At 33.4% G+C, this 21,119-nt stretch overlaps 2 protein-coding genes across 4 annotated transcripts; one reads left to right on the top strand and one right to left on the bottom strand.

The window, feature by feature from the left end:
* The first annotated feature begins 11,634 nt into the window (after positions 1 to 11,634).
* Positions 11,635 to 15,812, top strand: LOC111022614 (patatin-like protein 2). 2 transcript variants are annotated; one of them, XM_022299792.2, is made up of 6 exons: positions 11,635 to 11,801; positions 11,895 to 12,076; positions 12,884 to 13,070; positions 13,928 to 14,089; positions 14,791 to 15,096; positions 15,450 to 15,812. In XM_022299792.2, the coding sequence occupies exons 1-6, from the start codon at positions 11,688 to 11,690 to the stop codon at positions 15,672 to 15,674; spliced, it is 1,176 nt and encodes a 391-aa protein (XP_022155484.1). In that variant the 5' UTR covers positions 11,635 to 11,687; the 3' UTR covers positions 15,675 to 15,812. The 2 variants fall into 2 exon arrangements, with proteins under 2 accessions (XP_022155484.1, XP_022155483.1); XM_022299791.2 differs by having other exon boundaries at positions 12,863 to 13,070.
* Positions 15,813 to 17,652: 1,840 nt separating this feature from the next.
* Positions 17,653 to 20,950, bottom strand: LOC111022615 (Ribosomal protein L25/Gln-tRNA synthetase, anti-codon-binding domain-containing protein). Of its 2 annotated transcripts, none has more exons than XM_022299793.2 (3): positions 20,502 to 20,950; positions 20,276 to 20,405; positions 17,653 to 18,248 (listed from the first exon to the last, which is right to left on the bottom strand). In XM_022299793.2, exons 1-3 carry the CDS (start codon positions 20,895 to 20,897, stop codon positions 18,013 to 18,015), a joined length of 762 nt encoding a protein of 253 aa, XP_022155485.1. In that variant the 5' UTR covers positions 20,898 to 20,950; the 3' UTR covers positions 17,653 to 18,012. The 2 variants fall into 2 exon arrangements, with proteins under 2 accessions (XP_022155485.1, XP_022155486.1); XM_022299794.2 differs by having other exon boundaries at positions 17,653 to 18,233; positions 20,502 to 20,946.
* Between the last annotated feature and the right edge of the window lie 169 nt (positions 20,951 to 21,119).

Below are 21,119 nucleotides of genomic sequence, written 5' to 3'. Positions count from 1 at the left end.
TTTTTTAGAGTTGAAACGACAAGGAAAAGGATTCTCTCCATTTTCGGGGGCAAAAAGCTAACGACAGAAGGGATATTCCTCTATATTGAGCTGTCATCTTCTTCTTTGGTTTTTCTGCTATTTCCTTGAGATGAGTTGTCTTCCTCTTCAACCAATTGTATTTTCTTCTTTATCCATGAGTTAAACCTCATTTTGGGGGAGATTCGTATATTGTAACTGATGAACAACCGAACCTCTAGCTACTCCATTTGTTTTTAAATAAAGATGTGTTTATTTGCTTTATCTTATTGAACATTGTTGGCCGCTTTGTTCTGTATGCTAGCTTCTATATTGACCAGGAGGGCTTACGGATTGCCAACTTGCTTTATTTGTGATTAGTACTTTTTTATATTATTTTGTGGATGCTCAGGAATGGGGTCCCCTAATCATGCCTAGAACTTGTTTTTATTGCTTGGAAACTTAGCAATGGGAGTTGTGGGTATCCATGTTTAGGTGTCTCAGGAGGGAACCAAGTCGAGTTGGGCATTAATGAATGTTTGTAAGCTAGAGGATAGGTTGAGAGGTATGTGAAAGCATGTTGAATCTCCCCCATTTTTCCATATCTGTTAACTCCTCATTTCTGTGTTCTGTGTTATTCTCTCCTCCTGTTGTCAGCTCTGCGAAGTGTGTCTGCTACTGATATCTTTTACTATTTTGTTATTATATTTCATTTAGTTACGACACAAACATCTATATTTCTTTGGTTTTACATTTCAGTATCTGCAAACATTGTTTAGAGTATTATCTAAAGTCTCTGTGGATTTTGACCTCGTTTCTTGCTACAATCGACAATTTCGTGTATACTTGCACGTATTGTCAACACGGTTGTGTGGACGCAACAGCTACGTCCGCTGTAATCGAGTTATAAAGCCAACCCAATAGTAATTGATCTACTGCGACCTTGTACGCGAGGTTTAAAGTGGGGGAAGGTTGTGACAAGGTACTGCCTTCTGCATTAATAGGCGTGTCTATTGGAACAAGATGCATGGGAGGGCATTGAAGGGATGAGAATCCCGGAGCGGAAGCGGATTTTCGTTACTGATTTTCGGGATACAAAATCGAATTTTACAGAAGAAAAATACAGGGGAAAAACAAACATTTGAAGAACTTTTCTTCAGTGAATTCCCCTCGAACACCACCATCGGATCTTCCTCGCTATCTCTTGGGTCTCGGGATCGTGCTTGTGGTAGCACCTTGATAGAAGAGAGGGAGAGATCGAGAGAATTTTTGAGAGAGATCTGGGAGTTTTTTCTTGTTATGTTCTGTACTGTAACCCCTTATGTCTAATTCTCCAACACTTGGAGAAGAAGAAGAAGGGTGACGTGGGGTAACTCCTCACGTCACAAAACCTCCCAAATTAATATTAATATTAATATATATGTATATAATATATAATAATAATTAAAATATATATATAATAATATATATATAATAATTAATATATATAAAATTAATTAATCAAATTAATTAATCAAATTAATTAATATAATTAATTATTAATCCAATTAATAATTAATATATATACATAAATAATTAACACTTAATTACTTATCATAAAATTAGAATCATATTCTAAAACATTTCTCTCGTATAACCTATAGTTTTAATGTACATCTTATGCACATTATTTTTAACCTATAGTTTTAATATGAATCTCATTCATATTAATTTTATTTGAATCTCATTCAAATAATATCTCTCATAATATATAGTTTTAATTTACAATTAACTATATATATATTATAATGTATCAATATACATATAATCCCTTAAGTAATTTGAACAATTCAAATTCTTCCAAAAATTTGATCTTCGTTTTACCCGTTATGAGCTAGCAAGGGGACCTAATGGACCTACAGATCTGAAGCTCCAACGATGCAAGATTAATCGGTCAAACTCATCGACCGAGTTAATCTAGATTCGTTAACTACGGGTCATTCCACTAAAGACCCGCAGTTGCACTCTTTCTCACTGCATAATGTTTTCGTGTCCATGGATATATGACCATTAATGACGAGTTAATCTTCACGAGTGTTCGTAACTCAAGTTGGGTCAAATTACCGTTTTACCCCTTAGTTACATCTTACTCCTTAAACACCACTGCTCCTCTAATGAACAACCCGGTTATGATCCAACCAATAACCGGAAGTCCCTCTCAGCCAATGAGAGGGTGGGGACTCTTGTTCAAGTACCCGGAGTCAGCATTTAAGGGAACACTCACCTACTTCCCTAAAGTCGGGGATGAGTGAATTCCATCTTGTGAAGTTATGTTCCCAGCTCTCCACTCGGTCTCGTCCCCAAAATGGTAGGAATGTTGAGTCGGCGACTCGGGCCACTCTCACCCATACAGATCAAAGAACGAGCCCTCACGGGCAGGAGTCCATAACTCACTCAGGATTGAGAATGTGTTGCCTGGTCATCCTAAGAAATGGCAATCTATTAGTTAACGGTGTTACATCTAAAGATTGCCTATTTCGCAGTTCGGTCTTATACAAACTCATTGTATAGGATTTACCCCCACTCGCATGTCTCCACATGAACGACCTGGATCGAGTCGTTTGTAACCTTTACAGGGCGGGTCGTATCCATAGTGATGCCAAGGTAAGGTTCCCAGCCTTATCCATATACTATAGACCCTTTAGGTTATTCACGAGACATTATCCATTCATATATCAGGGGTATATCAAATATATACCCCGTATATCAACTATATACCCAGTATATATACTGTCCCGATTATATCAAAAATAACCTTGGATGTTTAGTTTATTGGATTTTGGACAATGCAAAGCTATGATTCAACAACAAATTTATTGAATAAAACTTTATTAAATAGACATTTGTTTTTACAAAATACAAACTACGAGTTTAGGGCAACACACCCAACAGGCATGACTTATCTCCTGTTAGGTAGTCAAATAGCTTGTAGCTTCGCAAGATCGGTAAGCTCAAATTCTACCACAGTAGAAAGTTCCCTCTATCCATTTGATAGAGGTGATTTGATTTAGTAGTTGATTCAATGGCGGACTGGTGAAGACAACACGACTTACTACTGCCGGTGGAGTCACGGTTGGACTGGGTAAGTTGGAATCGTCATGACCTACTCTGATACTAAGATAAGAAAGCAATTAACAGAAGAAAAAAGTAACCCAAGAAAGAGCTTTTAATTGAATTTCTGTGTGAATGAACACTGTAAGTTCTCACATTTAAATAGAGGGGTGAGAGAACTAAATTTAGAATAAAACTAATTGAAGATTTTGTATTATATTAGTTAAACAAATATTAACAATATCAACTTGACTTTGAGAAGATTATGAAGTTGGTTGTCGACTTGCGCTTCGTAACAGGTAGTACATCCAAGTGTTCAATGATAGGTGAATTCCTCGTACTTCCACCTTTCAATTTCTCAACCTATGCTCAATTGTGATTTTATGGTAGCAGAACTTTTCAATACAGAAGGGGAATGGGATGTTGTGAAGCTAAATGCTTTGTTGTGTTCGAAGAATGTAGAAAAGATAAGGAAAATTCCTGTTAGTTGGTATAATAAGTTGGATTCTTGGCTTTGACAATTTGACAAAAAATAGGTAGATACAAGGTGAAAAGCGGCTATAAAATTCATGAACAGCAAATATAATTTAGCAAGTACAAGCGAAAACAAGAGCAACAAGTTGTGGAATTCCATATAGAAACTATCTATTCCATCTAAGATTAAACACTTTATGAAAAACTCTCCATAATTTATCTCAACTAGGTGCAATATGAGAAGTAAAGGAATAGAGGTCATACCTTCGTGCCCTGTATGTTCTAAAAAACTAGAGACGATGGTTTACACCTTGTTGGATTGTTCGAGAGCACAACAACTTTGACAGCTCTGTAAGCCTCCCTATCCCTGCGAGTTTACTACAGACAAAAACATTATGAATTGTTGGGAGAAAATGGTGGGTTTATTTGTCTTTAGATGAGCTGGATTGCGGTAGTGATATTGTGGGCAATTTGGAATGATAGGAACAACCGGTTCAGTTACTGCCTTATTCCTGATGTCATTTCAAAAACGAGTTGGATTGGTTTGTATTTAGAGAACTATAAACGAGCAAATGCATAGGAAAAAAAAAGAAAAAAAACTTTTCATTTCTACAGCTGGAATAAGCAGAATATAATTGAGAAGTTTAAATAAAGCAAGAAAATAAAGATACGTAAGAATTAACGTTGAAATCTTCAAACCGAAGAAAAAACCACGACCCACAAGGAAAAATCCGCTATGTGAAAATTATTACAATCACACAGATTTCTCTCACATGCCCCAATTACACAAAACACTCTCTCGAAGAAAATATCACTCAGTTAACTAGCACTAATATACCAGACTCAAACTGTTCCAATTGGGATGAATAAAACTCAAAGTCATAGGCTTCTTTTATAGCACTTGAAGCACGCTACCTCTTTGTACTTTTCCAATGTTGGACAATTGCACTTTCTAATATATTTTGCCAAAACCCAACAAATTCCACCTTGGCAAGATAATGAAGAATTCGCATCTCCATTGCACTCATTGTCTTCACCTAATTCTTAATTCAGAAAACTATAACTTACTCCACCATAAAGGTAGACCACTTGGAACGTCGCCTTCCAAGATTTTTCTTTCTCGTCACATGTCGATAAATCTTGCTAAAATTTATGGTTCAACTTCAACTACTTGGCTCACTTGAAAGTTCTTCCGTCATCGACATAACTTCCACTTCACACACACCCTACATAATCACCAAGTCAATGCCCGTATGTAAACTTGTGGAACTGCTAACATCACATCCTATATCATGGTAAAGACGATATACGATGAGGATGAATTCTATCTCTCTTCAGAGGAAGAGATCATCATCTCCCTTGATGAGAAATAATGTTAGCATCCGGCTCAGAGCCCTTTGATGAAAGCTACTCTGTTAGGACAATATTTCTTCATGTGCCCTAGAATGTTCGCATCCCCAGCAACGACATTTATTTTGCACAAAGTCTTTCTTCTTCTTCTAGTTAGCTACAAGTGTTGAATCTTCATGTGAAGTACGCCCTTCACTATTTAACCTTTTTTCTAACATCAGTTTACTAGTAACCTCGGCAAAATTCAAAGTATCCTTCCGTACATCAAGATCAGCTTCATGTGTTAATAAGAAGGTGGAAGTGACAATATGAGCTCACTGAGTGCCTTATCTTTGTCATCTATCTTCACTTCGATTGCCTCTAGCACAAAGATGATGCTATTGAGATTACTTAGATGATTTGAAATTTTCCTACCTTCCTCCATTTGCAACATGTAAAGGTTGTCCTTCATGTACAGTGGATTTGAGATGTCTTTTGTCTAATATAACGCTTTGAGTTTCTCCCAAAGTTCTTTGGCTGTCAAAGTTCCATTTTCGCAAGAATATTTTTAGTCAAACCAGTTTGTATCGCGCTTGCAACCCTCAAATCCATTTCATCTCAATCTTCATCACTCATATTGGACTTCTTAGAACCTCTAGCGGAATCATCGCTGGACTCCATTGGACCACCATCACTGCTTAGTTTTTCAGAAACATCATCGCCTGGTCTTCCCTTCAACGCCTTATATAACCCAGATTGTATCAGTACATCCTTGACTTACACTTGCACAAGCCGAAGTTGATCATTCCGTCAAATTTCTCCACGTCAATCTTCACTAGACTCATAAAGAATGACATACATAAAGAATGACATATCTGCTCCTAGTGAATATGCAAATAGTGAACAACACACACTATTCACATAACCGTAGCTCGTTTCAAGAAATATTTTCTGATGTGAAAGTTTAGACAATACTACAAGAGCATACTAAAAAATTCAAGAAACTACAAACCCAATGCTGTGACGACACCTAATGGGAAAAAAATACTCATATTTCTATCGCATGAATAATCATAAAACAATTGAGAAATTTAAAGGAAACAAGAAAATAAAGAAACACAAGAATTACCGAAGAAAACTCCAAATCGGAGAAAAAACTATGACCCACAAGGAAAAATCTACTATGTGAAAAATAATTACAATCACACAAATTTCTCTCCCGGACCCCCAATTACATAAAACATTGGGATTAGTACATACATGGTCTATTTAAGAGACCTAATTACATAAAATGATTGAAAGTTAAAGAATTTACACTTTTGTCTAACATAATTTCCAAAATAGATGGTACCCATAATAGAAATTACTAATATATCAATCTCAATATTAAATCATTAATAAAATATGAAATTGGTTAATATTTATTAAAATATACCAAAATCCCTAAAATTAAGCTAATTGAGATTTTTACAACCCACGAATTTGGTAACCCACTATTTTTAGAAACCCATTTTTCGTAACCACTTCATCTCCCTCCTCACCGCTTCGACTAAAACCCAAGGTTCGCATCTCCGGCGGTTGCTTCAGAAAACTTCTCATCTTCAAGCTTCCAATCTCCATTCTTTCAGAAGATTACTTCGGCGTCCTCCATCGCATTTATATGGCAACATCGGAACCGGCTACGTCTCCGTCGCATTTATAGGGCAACATCTTCCTTTTTTATTGTCACCGGCTACTTCTTTGTCACCAGTTACGTACCCAAGTTTCTCATCTCCGGCGGCCTCCGTCGCATTTATAGGGCAACATCGTTTCAATTTTGTACAGAATCGAGGTATATATTTCTTATTGTATATGCTCAATTTAGGTTTCTTTTTTTGACAGAATCTACTACTCTTTGGTTCCCATTATCTCTTTCTATCTGCTATTATCCTTTATAACAGTGTATATTTCAATATATATAATATAGTCATACTGATTAGGATATATAATATATATCTAGATTAAAATATTTCCATATATAACGGTGAAACAATTTCCATGGAAAATGTATTTGGATATATAATATATCTCAAGTTTACATAGGACTTTTGGTATTACATTGGTATATACGAGTATATTTTTCTTTATTCGTTTGTTATGAGTAACGTATGTGTGGTCATATATAGTGTTTAGATAAGGATATATATTATATCTCAAGATTTATGTATGTCGATATATACTGATGGTGATTCAAAATTAAAAATCTATTGGATATATACCGTTAAGGATTTACATCAGATAAATTTTATATCTCATAAGGTTTAGTCTATATTATATCGGGTATATTATATATTCAAAATGTTATACTTTATACAAGGACGTGCTGGGCAGTGAACGAAGAAGAAAAAACGGAAGAAAAAACGAGAAAACTTTGAAGTGAACGAAGAAGAAAATCGGAAACAATTGAGGAAAGATGAAATAAATCTTTTTGAGGGATTCGGAGAGAATTAAGGAATTTGAATTGAGATAATATCTATGGGGCCCACATTTATTAAATGATTGTGATATTAATTTATGGAAATAACAATTTTATATTTCAAAAAATCCAAATTCATTAATAAATGAAAATGCAATCAATAGGGGTAAATATGGAATTAAATTAAAATCCTAACTGCATAAATCTAAAAGTGTAAATTTTTAAAAATTTAGACATTTATGTAAATAAGTTTCTAATACAGCCCTCCGAAGATATTATCTCTAAAACATTCTGTCAAAGCAAATACCACTCAGCTAACTAGAATGAATAAAACCAAAAAGTCATGGGCTTCTTTTATAACACTTGGGGCCCATTCCCTCCTTATACTTTTCCAATGTGCGACAATTTGCACTTCTAATATATTTTGCCAAAACTCAACACTATAAACGAGCAAATGCAGGGTGAACTTCGATCGAAAGAAACGTCAATGGGGGATTTCTAAACCAGAGTTAGGGGAAGCATCTTAAGTGGGTAACTCTCAATTGTGATTCACCCTAACATTTTTCTTCTCCTCGTATCATGCTAGAATTGGAATCATAATTCTCAAGGATAAACAATCCATTCCTTATGCTATGGCTATTTTTTATGATGTTGGCTATATCTCTCTGCATGCAAAGCTATTGACAATTAGGTTCTTAAAGTTTCAGCCATCATATATAATCCATGTGGTGATTTATTCTCAATAAAATCTCTCTTTTATTCTTAAAAAGAACATAGATTTAGCCGTAAGATACTATCTAATTATGAGTTGTCTTTAATGTGAAAAAATAAGAAAAAAAAATGAAATTTGTGTTCTATTTTTTTTTTAATGCTTGCTTGACTTGTCATTCAAGATTAAGGGATAATATTTATCTTTTTCAATGTCAAAAAATTATTTCTGAATCCAATTTGTTGCAATTTTGAGAAATTCAACTTGATATGTTACTTAACCCTCACTTTCCATACCCATTGACCAATCAAAATATTTAGATATTGCTCGATTTTTCTATATTATTAAAATTAAAATAATAAAAATTCATTTGATAATCATTTTATTTTCTATTTTTTAATCAATGACACGACATAGCTAAAATATTCATTTTAGTTTCCAAATTTTGAGTTAGATTTTGAAAACGTTTTAAAAAACTAGATAACAAAACAAAGAAAGAAATGGATAGGTGGAAGTAATATTCTGTAATTTAATTTTTAAAAAGCAAAAAACAAAAAATAAACACAAGTTTGTGCTCAAGTCGACAGCTCTAGACAACGAGTAGAAGTCGTCAACTTTTGAAATTATTAGTCAAGCGTGCCATATATTGAGGGAAGGGAAAATGGGGTCTTTTTCCTCGTGCGATAGTAGAGGTCAATCCCGTATCAATTGGGAGGGAATCAATAGATTCCTGTTCAGGAGCGATTCATCATTCCTGAACACAGCATATAGCTCTCTGTTGTACTACGCTGTTCAAATACTACAACAAATTTGATTTTTCATGATAGGCACAATGACGGTCAAGTGACCGACATCTATTCGAGTGTTCTTGTTCCTTACCATAGTAAGTTTTCTGTGAAATAACTCCGATGAGAAAAAAATGGACTAAATTTTCGGACTAAATTTATAATTGTTTTTTTTATCTCAACAATGGTAGAGATGAGATATCAAAGTCATCTATCTTGAGAACTAAATTTATAATTTATTTAATGAAAAAAATAAAAATAAAATATCTTGAGGTGCGATAACACCAAATTTTAGTATTTGCTATAATTTCTTATTATATCATTAATAAAGTATATGGATTGCATCATTAATTAATTTGTTGGATTTTGGTTGGCAGATTTGGTTTGACTTCATAATCTAATCTATCGTGCATCCCTATAATTACAGAAGAGAAGCTTATGCTTCACCTAATTAATATGATTAATGAAAGATAATAAGAACATTTCAACAAATTAGCTGCCATCTAATTAATTTAATTAAGCAACTTAAGCTGTTGGCTCAAGTCAACTCACCATCACTATACGCCAAGCCAATTTAAAAAGAAAAAAAAATTGTTCAAATAAGACAAGATTGTAAAGTACATTTCCTATGTTCTTGCAATTGCAAATTGTCATATTTAATATTATCATATAGTTTCTTTTTGGGTTTTATTACACTTTTTTTTAATTAAACTGTCTCGAAATTAGTATATGATATATTAGGTGGGTGAAATGTCATACTAAAATTATTTTGTGTCAAAATGAGATGAAAATTAAAATGAATGAACTAAAATTGTCACTTTTAAAAGTACAACAACTAAAATAGACGTTTCGAAAGTAATCGAATTAAAATGAACAAAAGGTGAAAGTATAGAGAGCAAAAAATAGTATTTTATTAAAAAAATATTTTTTATTTTTTAAAATAATTCCAAAAAGAGAAAGTATATTTTTTAAGTACTTAGTAGAAAATGATAGTTTTTTTTTTTTCTTTTGTTAATTTTTCACTCGAAAGTGTCTATGTCGTAAAAATAAGTTTCAAATTGTATTTAAAAGATTGATTTCATGTATGGACAAAAACTACCTTAGTTTTACAAATAATTTCAAAAGTATTCTTTCTATGCTGATGTTGAGAATATTATTCTTATTTATATACTAGGAATTTGAGACTATATTTGTACTTTTAATAGTGATTAATCAATCTACATATTTGATTAATCTAATCATAATCTAAGTGTGTTATTCTAATTAATTTTGTTATATTTACCATTATTTCTTTAACTATGTTAAATTTGCACTCACCTTTGTTGATGCAAGATTTGGATTAGAAATAGAATACTAAGAAGTTTCGATGAACATCTGCACACTAATGTGGTGTTAAACTCCAACTACGCTCGGATACCTAGGTCAAATAAATGGTTAGTACCAAAAAGTATGGTGGTATATAATAGATCTCTTTAGTGTGGAGAAATGGTGCACTTACTTCTATATTTTTAAGGAAAGGCAAACAACCAACTTTACAAGTAAATAGAGAGTCTCTACCTATTTGATTTGGTCGTTCCTATCAATATAATTGATAACGAGAGAAGTAACTCACATAGATTATAAAATCTTGCCAAATTTCCTATATTTTTTCAATGTGAGATCTTTAACATGCTCTCTCAAGATGTTGCCTCCTTTGAGTTTACAAATCCTGGCCGAATCCCATTTTTCGATCGGATACTAGTTTAAGCTTTTAGACTTTGATACCATATCAATATTCACGGAGTTCCATCTCAAAATTAATTTACAATGAGATGAGAGGAGTAGCACCCACCTATTATTATAAATCTTTGTTATGTTTCTTAACAATTATGAGGTGAAAAGCGTACCGACATTTTAAGTTGCAGAAAGGACTACTTGCTTAAATTATGTTGGAGACAAATTATCACTTGCCACGTGTCGACATCAGAGATAATCATCAATCACCATGATGATCATTAGAATTAAATGAATCTTTTCATTTGGACAACTTTAAGTAGCTCGACAGTACAAGCAAAGCCAAGCTATGTTTCACATTCCGATCAACCTTCATCAAGGATGAGTCGAGCACGTGCCGGCACAAAGACAACAGACATATTCTCCAAGAAGACGTTGTGATTCTCAGGTGATCGAAGAGCCGTTAGAACATTGTTGGAAGCCTCGTCGGGAGCCCACCTCTATAAATAGAGATCTCCGTCTCTCACACAAGGTACATGAAACTATATTCTCTCTCGAGTATAGATCGGATTATGTACTAACTTGAGCACGGGAGTGCTAACTCTGTTTTGTAGGTCCTTCGTACGTCGGTATCTGAAGTCCGAGCTTCACAACCAAGCTTGATCATTTTCGTTATCAGACAAATTATATCATTCTAATCCATAATATCTATGTAAGATTAATTCTATATATATATTACTATAACAGAAAGAAAATCATTCTTTTTTACAAATCGGCTCGTCAATCTAACAAAAAATAAAATTTCACCCTACTTATTTAGCCTCACTTTAGATGAACTTAACAAGTACATTTCACCCTGTTAACAACCCCAAGAAAATAAACACAAAAAATAAAATTTAGAGAAGAAAGTAACATTCCAACCAAATTATTTAACTCAATATCCTGACCTATTCCAAAGCATACTGGTTTTCTTATTATTCTCTCTCAATATCCTAATATCCTGCTTGTTTAGGATATGATGCAATAAATTATTAATATAATATATATATATATATCAGTTTTAGGACCCAATTATTACACCAAAACGACATATCGAGATCGGGAGAGGGAGAGCATCGGAATAAGAGAAACGACGATGGAAGCAAACTTTGCGAAGGGGAAGATGATAACGGTGCTGAGCATCGACGGCGGCGGAATCAGAGGGATTATTCCGGCCACCATGCTCACCTTTTTAGAGGCCAAGCTTCAGGTAAATTAGAGAACCCAGCCGGCGGGGGTATTTCGGGAATTTAATTTTTTAACTTTTTTTAGTTCTCAAGTAATTTTCTTGTGTCTTAATCAGGAATTGGACGGTCCAGATGCTAGAGTGGCGGATTATTTTGATGTGATGGCCGGAACGAGCACCGGCGGTTTGGTCACCACCATGATCACGGCTCCGAATAAAGACAATAGGCCTTTGTATGCAGCCAAAGATATCGTCAAGTTCTACTTGGATCACACTCCTCACATCTTCCCTCAAAAAAAGTTCGCACTCTTAATTAATTAATTACCATTTTACTTTATAAGATTTGAGTTCAGTATAACATTATAGATGTCACATTTTCTGTTAGATATAGATAATTATAAAGAAGTAACGACTCTGAGATGATTATATTAAGTTTTGAGAAATAAGCGAGGATGGTCAAGAAATTTAACCAACATCACAAGGACTATAATCAACTTTAAAAATTATAAAGACTAGAATCATAACTTAACTTAATTTTCTTTTTTTTTTCTCTTTTTCTTTCTTAAAAAAAAAGAAAGTTATTTCAATTTACTACCTATTTTCCTTTTTTTTGTCTAAGATTTTAAAGATATTTTCATTTAAAAAAATCATACAGATGGTTAGTAAATAAGCTCAAATTTTGAGAAATGGAAAACCAAAATCATTCTTATTCTTTTGTTGTTGCAGTTGGTTTAAAAAAAATAAAAAGAAAAGTTGCAAAAAAAGAAAAAAAATTCACATGTACATAATTTTTATACATATTTATGAATGAAAATAAATTAGATAACAAATCAAATTCGACGTAGAAAATATTATCAAGAACTTGAAAAGGAAAAAAAGAAAACAATTATCAATTATCAATTTTATTTTGCGATCTATTTATTTTTTGGTTTATGCCTTTTAACTAATATTTAAGAAAAACACATTTTAAAAAGTGAAAAACTAAACAAATAAAATCATTAGAGAAAAAAAAGGATAAAACTAAGAAACATAAAATGTTGGCATGAGCTAATTTGATTTTAATGTGGAAATATATTTTCTAAAAGGGATAAATGTTCTGGAATCAGCCACTTATTTAGCCAGGTGACCAATTTGTTTGGCCAAGTTATGGGACCAAAATACGATGGAAAATATTTAAGGTCACTCACCAACGACCTGCTCGGAGATCTCACTCTCAGTCAAACTTTGGCTTACGTAGTGATTCCTGCTTTTGATATCAAACTTCTCCAACCAGTCATTTTTACTACCAACGATGTATGAACTCTTAACTCTTGTCTCTCTTTATTTTGAAGCTTGAGTTAGACTTTTAAAATGGTGAAAAATACTTTTAATCTCTAAAAGTATCTCTTTATTTTGAAGTTTGAAATGGTGAAAAATATTTTTAATCTCTAGAAGTACTTAAAGCAAATTATTTATTGTAATTGGTAAGATAATAGAAAATGTTCATTAAAATTGTTATTTTAAGAAAATGTTATTTTTAAGTGAAATATTTATTTATTTATTTATTTTTGAGTTCTAAGAATTTGAACCTCAAACTTTTGGTTAATAATATATGTCTTAATTAATTAAGTTATGTTTGGATTGTCGGTGAAATATTTTAGAAAAATAGTTAAAAATATATTCGAACATTTATTGTGTAATCACTTAGAAATCAAACTAATCACATGCTCTAAAAGTTCTTTAAATGTTTTTTTTATTTGTTTTTAGAATTTCTCAAGTTGATTTTTCATATCAAAAACTTTCTTTAAAATTTTAACCAAAAACACTATCAATTTGAAAAAAACAAAAAACCTAGGCTTCCATAAGCACTTTAAAGAGAATTTTTTTATTTAGAATAATTTTTTAAGTACTTTTTATTTGTTTTTAGAACTTCTCAAACAAATTTTGATTATAAAATATTTTAAACAGTGCACTTTTAACTGATTAAATACAAATACTACAAATTTTCAAAAAAACACACCTCCTCCATAAATACTTTTAAAAGGTATAACATACACACACTAATACTTCTTCCACAAGTACTTACAGAAAAAGTACTTTTCATTTAAAAGTACTAACAAAAAAAAAAGTTCCAAAGTTGTGGTTGGGATGATATATGTATGAATTTGTAGGCAAAGTTGAATGAGTCGAAGAATCCAAGGCTGGCAGATGTTTGCATAAGCACTTCTGCAGCTCCAACATATCTACCCGCACACTATTTCGAGACAAAGGATTCGAATGGTACCACTCGTGCGTTTCATCTAGTTGATGGTGGGGTTGCAGCAAACAATCCTGTAAGTAACACTAATTTTTCTTTTCCACAAACTTGGCTTCTATTAATACTAAACACTGCTCGTTTTGATTACTGGGCTCGTACGATAGCAAAATTGGTTGTTATATTTGCAAATTTGTTAGTCAGAAAAATAACTTAGTATCAACTTGTACCGTGAAAAATAGATGGCAGCTCTTTCTAAGTTTAAATATTATTCTAGTCCCTAAAACTTTCATGCCTATTTTACCATAGTTCCCAACCTTATTCAAATATTTTATTTTAGTCCTTCAAATTTGCATAAATAGTCACTTTAGTCCTCTCAATTAATTTTTTTAAATAAATTATTTGACATAAGCTCATCTTAGCTTTTATTTATTGAAATGACTAGCATAATAGATGTCTCCAGAGAATAGATTAAGTGTTGAGTTTCCAAACAGGTGTAGTTATTGTAATTAAAATATCAATTTACTCCCGAAGGGACGACTTCGTTGGTAAGAGCTTGGAGTCTTGTGGTATCACCAATCATGAGGTCTTGTGCTCGAACCTTCAGGTGAACTAATTAATGTTAAAAATTCTTTGATGTCTCTCGTGTCCAAGCCTTGGGGCCATTTGAAGGTTCAGAGACCAACGAACATGAAAACTCTGAAATGAGAGATCGAAAATATATATGTTTTAAGCGGATGTTTATTTTTCATTTTGTAACAAAAACCTACAAAATTGCAGACACTCACAGCCATATCTCACATTACAAAAGAGATTAGTGTGATGGGGAATTCAGAATACATAAAGATAAAGCCAATGGACACAAGGAGGATGCTGGTTCTATCCTTAGGGACAGGTTCACCCAAAAATGATGAGAAGTACAGCGCACCCCAAGCCTCCAAATGGGGCCTCTTCAATTGGATGTTTGATGATGGTGCCACTCCCATCATCGACTTCTTCGGCGATGCCAGTGCCGATATGGTCGACTATCATGTTTCTACGCTCTTTCAATCCTTGAATAGTAAAGAAAATTACCTTCGAATTCAGGTATGTTTGTTCATACCTCCTAATTAAACGTATAATGTTTATATCTTTTTTTGTTATATTATGAGTAATATCTACGTTTACCTAAATTAATTTTATAGAACCATCAACCCACTGGACCCTACTTCATTTAATTTAATTGTCAAACATTCGTAAAATTTTAATGTCTGTACCCATACCTCCAAAAAGTACTTTTAAGCACTCGGCCAAGCAAAAGTAATTTGATTATATAGAAGTCTATTTGATGTTTGGTTCTATACTTTTAGATAAGTCGTGTAATTAAGTCATATATATAATTAATATTCTTTCGAAAAATATTGACTCTGTGGGTAATTTTAAAATTTAATTTTGAGCAGGATGACACATTGACTGGGGATGTAGCCTCCGTTGATGTTGCGACGCAAGAGAATTTACAAAGGCTGATAGAGACCGGAGAGGCCCTATTGAAGAAACCAGTTTCGAGAGTGAATTTAGAGACGGGAAAATTCGAACCAGTTGAAGGAGAAGGTAGCAATGAAGAAGCTGTTGCAGAATTTGCCAAGATGCTCTCCGAAGAGAGAAAGCTAAGGCTAAGCACTTAGAAAAATTCTCACTTTATATTGCACCACTTTTGACTTTGATAGCTTCACTTGCTTTCTATTAATTTAAATTTAAAAAAAAAAATCCCAAATGTTTCTTTTCTTTTTGTGTCTGGTGTGGTAATGCAATCTTTTATATAAACATATTTTTATTTGGAATGTGTTAATTTTTTTAATATTATTATATGGTATATTAAAATACATTTAAAAAAAACCGACTACAGGTTGTAAAACAAAATAATAAATAATTCGGCTATATTAAAATTGCATATTTAATTTTAAAAAATTAAATTTTTATAAAAATTCTTACTTTTTGTATTTAACAAAAGAAAGAAAGTGTTGGGAATTTTTTCTTAAATAATTATTTTTTAAAAATAAATGACAAAACTATGGTAGGTTTCAAAGTAATTACATAAATAGGGTACATAAATTGCAAGGGTGGCCTGCGATTTGACTAAAGTCGCAGCCTGGCGAAATCGCGGTCATTGACCGCGATTTCACTGGCTGCGACTTCTCCCTAACTGGAACCACGGCTTTGCTGACGGGTCTTTTGTTCTTTTTTTTTATTTTGAGTTTCCTTTTGTTTTTCCGGAATTTGGAAGTGCAGCCACTCCGTTTGGAATTTTTTTTTTTATTTGGAAGTTCCCTTTATTTGTTTTCCCTCTTTTATTATCTTTTATTATATTGAATTTTGAAGTCAGGCACTTCCTTTGTTCTTCTTTTTTTTTTTAATATATATTTTTTTTAATTTAGAAGTGGCAGCCCCACTTCCCATCAATATCCTCTTGTTCTTTTTATTTATTTATTTATTTTAAATTTTATTTAAAAAATCACAATTTAAGAAGACTAAATTGTATAATATGAATTTTCTCCATATTCGAAAAATAGATTATGAATTAGCTATAACATGATGGACATCTTATGCAATAATTTAAAACAAACAAAACCCTAATTATCCATACCCCAAATTCATGTCTACCTTGACTTTTATGTTTTTATTAATTTAATATTTTTTTATCGATTTAATTTATATTAAATTTAAATGATATTATAGAACATAACGAAGATGAAACACAAGAAGCTAAATGACATTTTAATCATCGAATTGATTTTGATCTAATTTTAAACTTTCAGACTTTAACATTTTAATCAAAATTTAAAATATATTAACAAAAAAAATAAAAAATTTAATCACATCTTAATTAAATTTCGTAATATTAATAAAATAACAATATATAAATTAAAATATAAATAAAATTAAATAAATAAATAAGGGGAAGTCGCGTACATTGTACGCAACTCCCGCCTAGTCACTTACCATGTCAAATATACACGTTTGCACAGAAATCGCAGATATTGTACGCGAGTTTTGACTTTTATTTTGACCTAACCTATTTTTGTCAATAGTTTTGAAAACTTAACCTATATTTGATTTTATTTATTTAAATTACATTTATTTTGTAGTTGTTTTTAAACTAACTTTATTTTTGTAATTTATTTTTAAAACTACATTATTTTAAAACTTTGTCCTAGAGTGTTGTCTTTCCTTTTCAATAAAAAGAAAGTAAAAGAACAAAAAAAAATATTTAGCCATTCTATTCTTTTTATTAGGGGTGAAAGAAACCGAACTAACCCGAAAAATCGAACCAATTCGGGCCGGTTCGATTTGAACAAAATATGAACATAACCGAAGTTATTCGATTTTAACCAAATTAAGTCATATTTATAACCTCTTCTCTCTCCCTCCCTCACTTCACAACCCACGCCACCTCCCTCCCTTCCTCTCACTCCCTCCCTATCTCTCTGAACGAACCCCGACGACAAGCAACACTTTCTACCGACGACGATACACTACAGGAATCGGATACCTTGAAGTTGCGGGTTGGTTTTGCCCTGAAAACAGTCGGGTCGGTCGGTTCTGACCCGAACCGATTACACCCCTACTTTTTATTAAAAAAATAATAATAATAAAAAACGCTGCAAAACGGAATTTCATATCCATATTCCTCTTCCTTCCTACAACAATGATTGAGCCAATAATGTCTTTAACAACCATTCATCTTAGCTGATACATTTTTTATCCAGCAAGGAATTTATCCTCAGCAGCTAAAATGGACCTGAGCTTTTCATCAAAATTCTCAGCTACCACATTAAAAGTCGGTAAAGAGACGAATTGAAACAGAGAAAACATTCCGAATTTATACAATGAACATGACAAATTTGGATCATCAAACACATACCATCTTCCAAATTGCACATTAACTTGTTGCTGATCAGTTGTTATTCTTCGGCTGCTTTGACCATAAGTCCCGAATGCGAATGTGCTTCAACGAATCCATAGTTATGAAGGTTCTGCACTTTCTGTATTAGTTGCAACTATCTTACAAATAGGCATGACTTCGTTCTTGCTAAGAAGCTTCAGAGAAGGATGGACGTCTACGTCGCGAATGAAAATTCTCTCCCCGATATCCAGTTTACTTACATCCACTTCAATTTTGGAAGGAATATGCTCGGCTGGGCAAAGATATCTGAGGCTAGTTCTTATCCTGTTCAGTTGACCTCCTGTCTTCCACAAAACTATGATATCAAATTTCAGAAGAACGATTGACAAGCACACGAAAGATTCAGCTAGCAAAATTACTAATGGAAAATGTAGTACAATATAAGTTTTGCATGAGTATAGAGTATCCATTTCCAATCCTTTATCATCCTAACCGTGATCAAATAGCAACCATAACCTTTTACTCTGTCATTTACCAAGTTTTAACAGCATACTCACAAATGATGAACCAAACCATGACTATCGAATTTGACAAACACCATTGATGCAAAAACCTCAAGACACCAGAGGGTACCATTACTTATACAACAAAAGTTGAAAAAGGAATCCAACTAAATAAATAAACCTCAGATTTCAAGCTAATGGCATATCGACTATCTAAGTTCGACAGACAGAGACCATAGCTCATACTTTGAACTGAAGGAAATGCCATATATTTCAAAAAAGACATCAATGCTTCATGATACAACTTCAGCCAATACATCTCAAGGTCATTGCTTATCAGTAATAACTAACAAGTATTAAACATAGCTCACAAAGTCATACAAAAAAGATTATGGTAAAAACTAAAGAATGCGGTTTATCCAAATTGCAAATCTTTAATGAACTCTACAATCACCCAGGATGTAGGAACTACCATATTTCATGCCTATGCTACGTTCACAGCATTCTCTGATGCTAACAAATTGCAACCTTGCAAATGTGTATCCATCACATATCACTTTTTTTGGATAGGGGGCTATATTTTTCGTTAATTATATATTCAAGGAAGAAGCAAACGGTTCTCCATGGAAACTGTTCTGTATCAGTCATATGAAAAGTAAAATGTCCTAGAAAAGTAAATATATTGGTTTGGTTATAGACTTTATGAAAGGGTTAAATTCTGCTAAAGGCTACAAAAACGGGGCCATGATACTATTCAGCCCAAGTTGGTGAACTCTTTGTTTCCAAGGAAAAGAAAAGAAAAGCATTAATCATCTGCTTTACATTCTTCTTATAACAGGAAAATGCGGGGGTCTTTATTTCAAGGCTTCAGGATTGCTTGGCTTGAATATTTGATTTATTATCTAAAAACAACATTTTTATGTTGCTTTGCAGCAATGGAATGAAAAGGAAAGCTAAGTTCTTAGGATCAACATGGCTAAAGCTGTTTCATGGAGTCTTTGTCCCCAACGAAATCAGAGAATCTTTGATGAAAAGCAATCCTTGTCGGAAGAAAGATTTGACACAATCAACTATTGTGCGGCTTCTTGGTGTGCTATACCTAGCGAATTTAAGAATTATTCATCTTCTTGTATTAACTTTTGTTGGAAAGCTTTCTTAAACTAATTTTTATTAGATATTCAATATATGAATTAAATTTACCCAACTCATTAGCTTAAGTTTTTGGGTTGAGTAGTGGTTTATTCATCCTTAACATGGTATAAGAGCAGGAGGTCCTATGTTCAAACCCCTGCATTGTTGTTTCCTCCCCATTTATAATGATTTCCACTTGTTAGGCCTTGTCCAATTATCCAAGCCGCAAGTTAGATATCCAATATATGAATTAAATTTGCCCAACCCACTAGCTTAAACTTTTGAGTTGAGTGGTAGTTTATTCATCCTAAACAATTTTGGGTTAAGATATCTTGTCTTAAAGTTTCTTGTAATGCTGTATGGTGGGTGGGGTGTGCTTTACATGTATAGTAAGGGAAAATCAGAAATTCGGAGTTATAGGAGAGAATTGTAAACCTATTACAACAACAGTTTTGTTTCTCTTGATAAAAATGGATATGTATCGATCCCCTTTGAGGACATGAAGATAAAAGTTTGGTATCATCTTGGCAACAGTGAGAAGTGCAAAAGGGGCTACATGTATTTCCTGGTTCTCCCCCCTTTTTCAAGAAGCATAAGTAGAAATTACCAATTTGAATCCCAGACATGAATGAAGTTCAATAAACTTATACCCCCAATGTCTTGCAATCGCTCAAATCCCACATTTGCAAAAACCATGAATACGAATATTTCAGCTTGGGAAATGAAGAAAAATTTCTACGTCGGTTACCTTTCAGAAGACCAGGGCAAGCCTCTTCTCCCTTAAAAACAATTGGCACATCAACCTTCAACTCCGAGCCTTCATCAGCCCACACAAACACCATATTCAAGATCTTTCCGGTCTCTTCGTCCCTGTGAATCTGAAGAATACCAAGCAATTATTATACGAACAGGAAAAAGAATTTCAATTTGAATTAAAACATGAACGAACCGGTAGAAACAATCTAATAGCTTACTTTGATTGGAAGAATGGATCCGGATTCAAGTAGGACAGAAGATCCGGAACCAGCGCGGATCTGGAGCTGTAACCTAGTCGAGCAGAAGAAAGGCAGCTCAACAGATTTGAGAATGGAGTGGATTTGCTTCCGCTCCGTAGTAAGCAGATGCTTCCGCGACGATGATCCGTGAACGGAGTTTTTCTCAAGGAGTTGTTGGCTGAAAACGACGGCGGGGATTCTTCCCTGAGCTCTATCCCTGTTCGAAATTCTGCTGCCGCTGCACTCTCTGGGGATTGCTTGGATCGTATGGTACAGAGCAGCTCGAAATGATGGAGACGAAAACGGCTCTGATGTAGCTCTTGAAAGCGCCGCCAGCCTAGGGTTTATTCCGGCGGAGCGCCACCACTTGGCCATGATCGGAGGGAGGTCTCAGCAATGGGACAGCCGGAATGGCAGCTCCAAGTTGTATGAGGGTTTATGCACTCACAATGGGGTTTAGAGTCTGGGCCTTTCGGCCTACAGTTTGGCCCATTTGTGTTTTGGACAACTTTTTGGGCCACTTCCCAAAATATTTATAAAAGGTTTTGAAATTTTCGGGAAAAAAAAAGTTCGGCAACAAATATGGGTATACAGATT

This window comes from Momordica charantia (assembly GCF_013281855.1).
Source record: "Momordica charantia cultivar OHB3-1 chromosome 2 unlocalized genomic scaffold, Mcharantia_2.0 BLBB01000002.1, whole genome shotgun sequence".
Taxonomy (NCBI): domain Eukaryota; kingdom Viridiplantae; phylum Streptophyta; class Magnoliopsida; order Cucurbitales; family Cucurbitaceae; genus Momordica; species Momordica charantia.
Note: the sequence above shows the minus strand (reverse complement) of the source record. Positions and strands in the feature narration are given on the sequence as shown.

Coding starts and splice junctions, on each gene's coding strand:
- LOC111022614 (XM_022299791.2), top strand. CDS start 11,688: ATGGAAGCAAACTTTGCGAAGGGGAAGATGATAACGGTGCTGAGCATC. Junction 11,802..11,894: donor TTTTAGAGGCCAAGCTTCAG/GTAAATTAGAGA, acceptor TGTCTTAATCAG/GAATTGGACGGTCCAGATGC. Junction 15,097..15,449: donor AAAATTACCTTCGAATTCAG/GTATGTTTGTTC, acceptor AATTTTGAGCAG/GATGACACATTGACTGGGGA.
- LOC111022615 (XM_022299793.2), bottom strand. CDS start 20,897: ATGGCCAAGTGGTGGCGCTCCGCCGGAATAAACCCTAGGCTGGCGGCG. Junction 20,406..20,501: donor GATCCATTCTTCCAATCAAA/GTAAGCTATTAG, acceptor GGTATTCTTCAG/ATTCACAGGGACGAAGAGAC. Junction 18,249..20,275: donor TTGCCCTGGTCTTCTGAAAG/GTAACCGACGTA, acceptor TTGATATCATAG/TTTTGTGGAAGACAGGAGGT.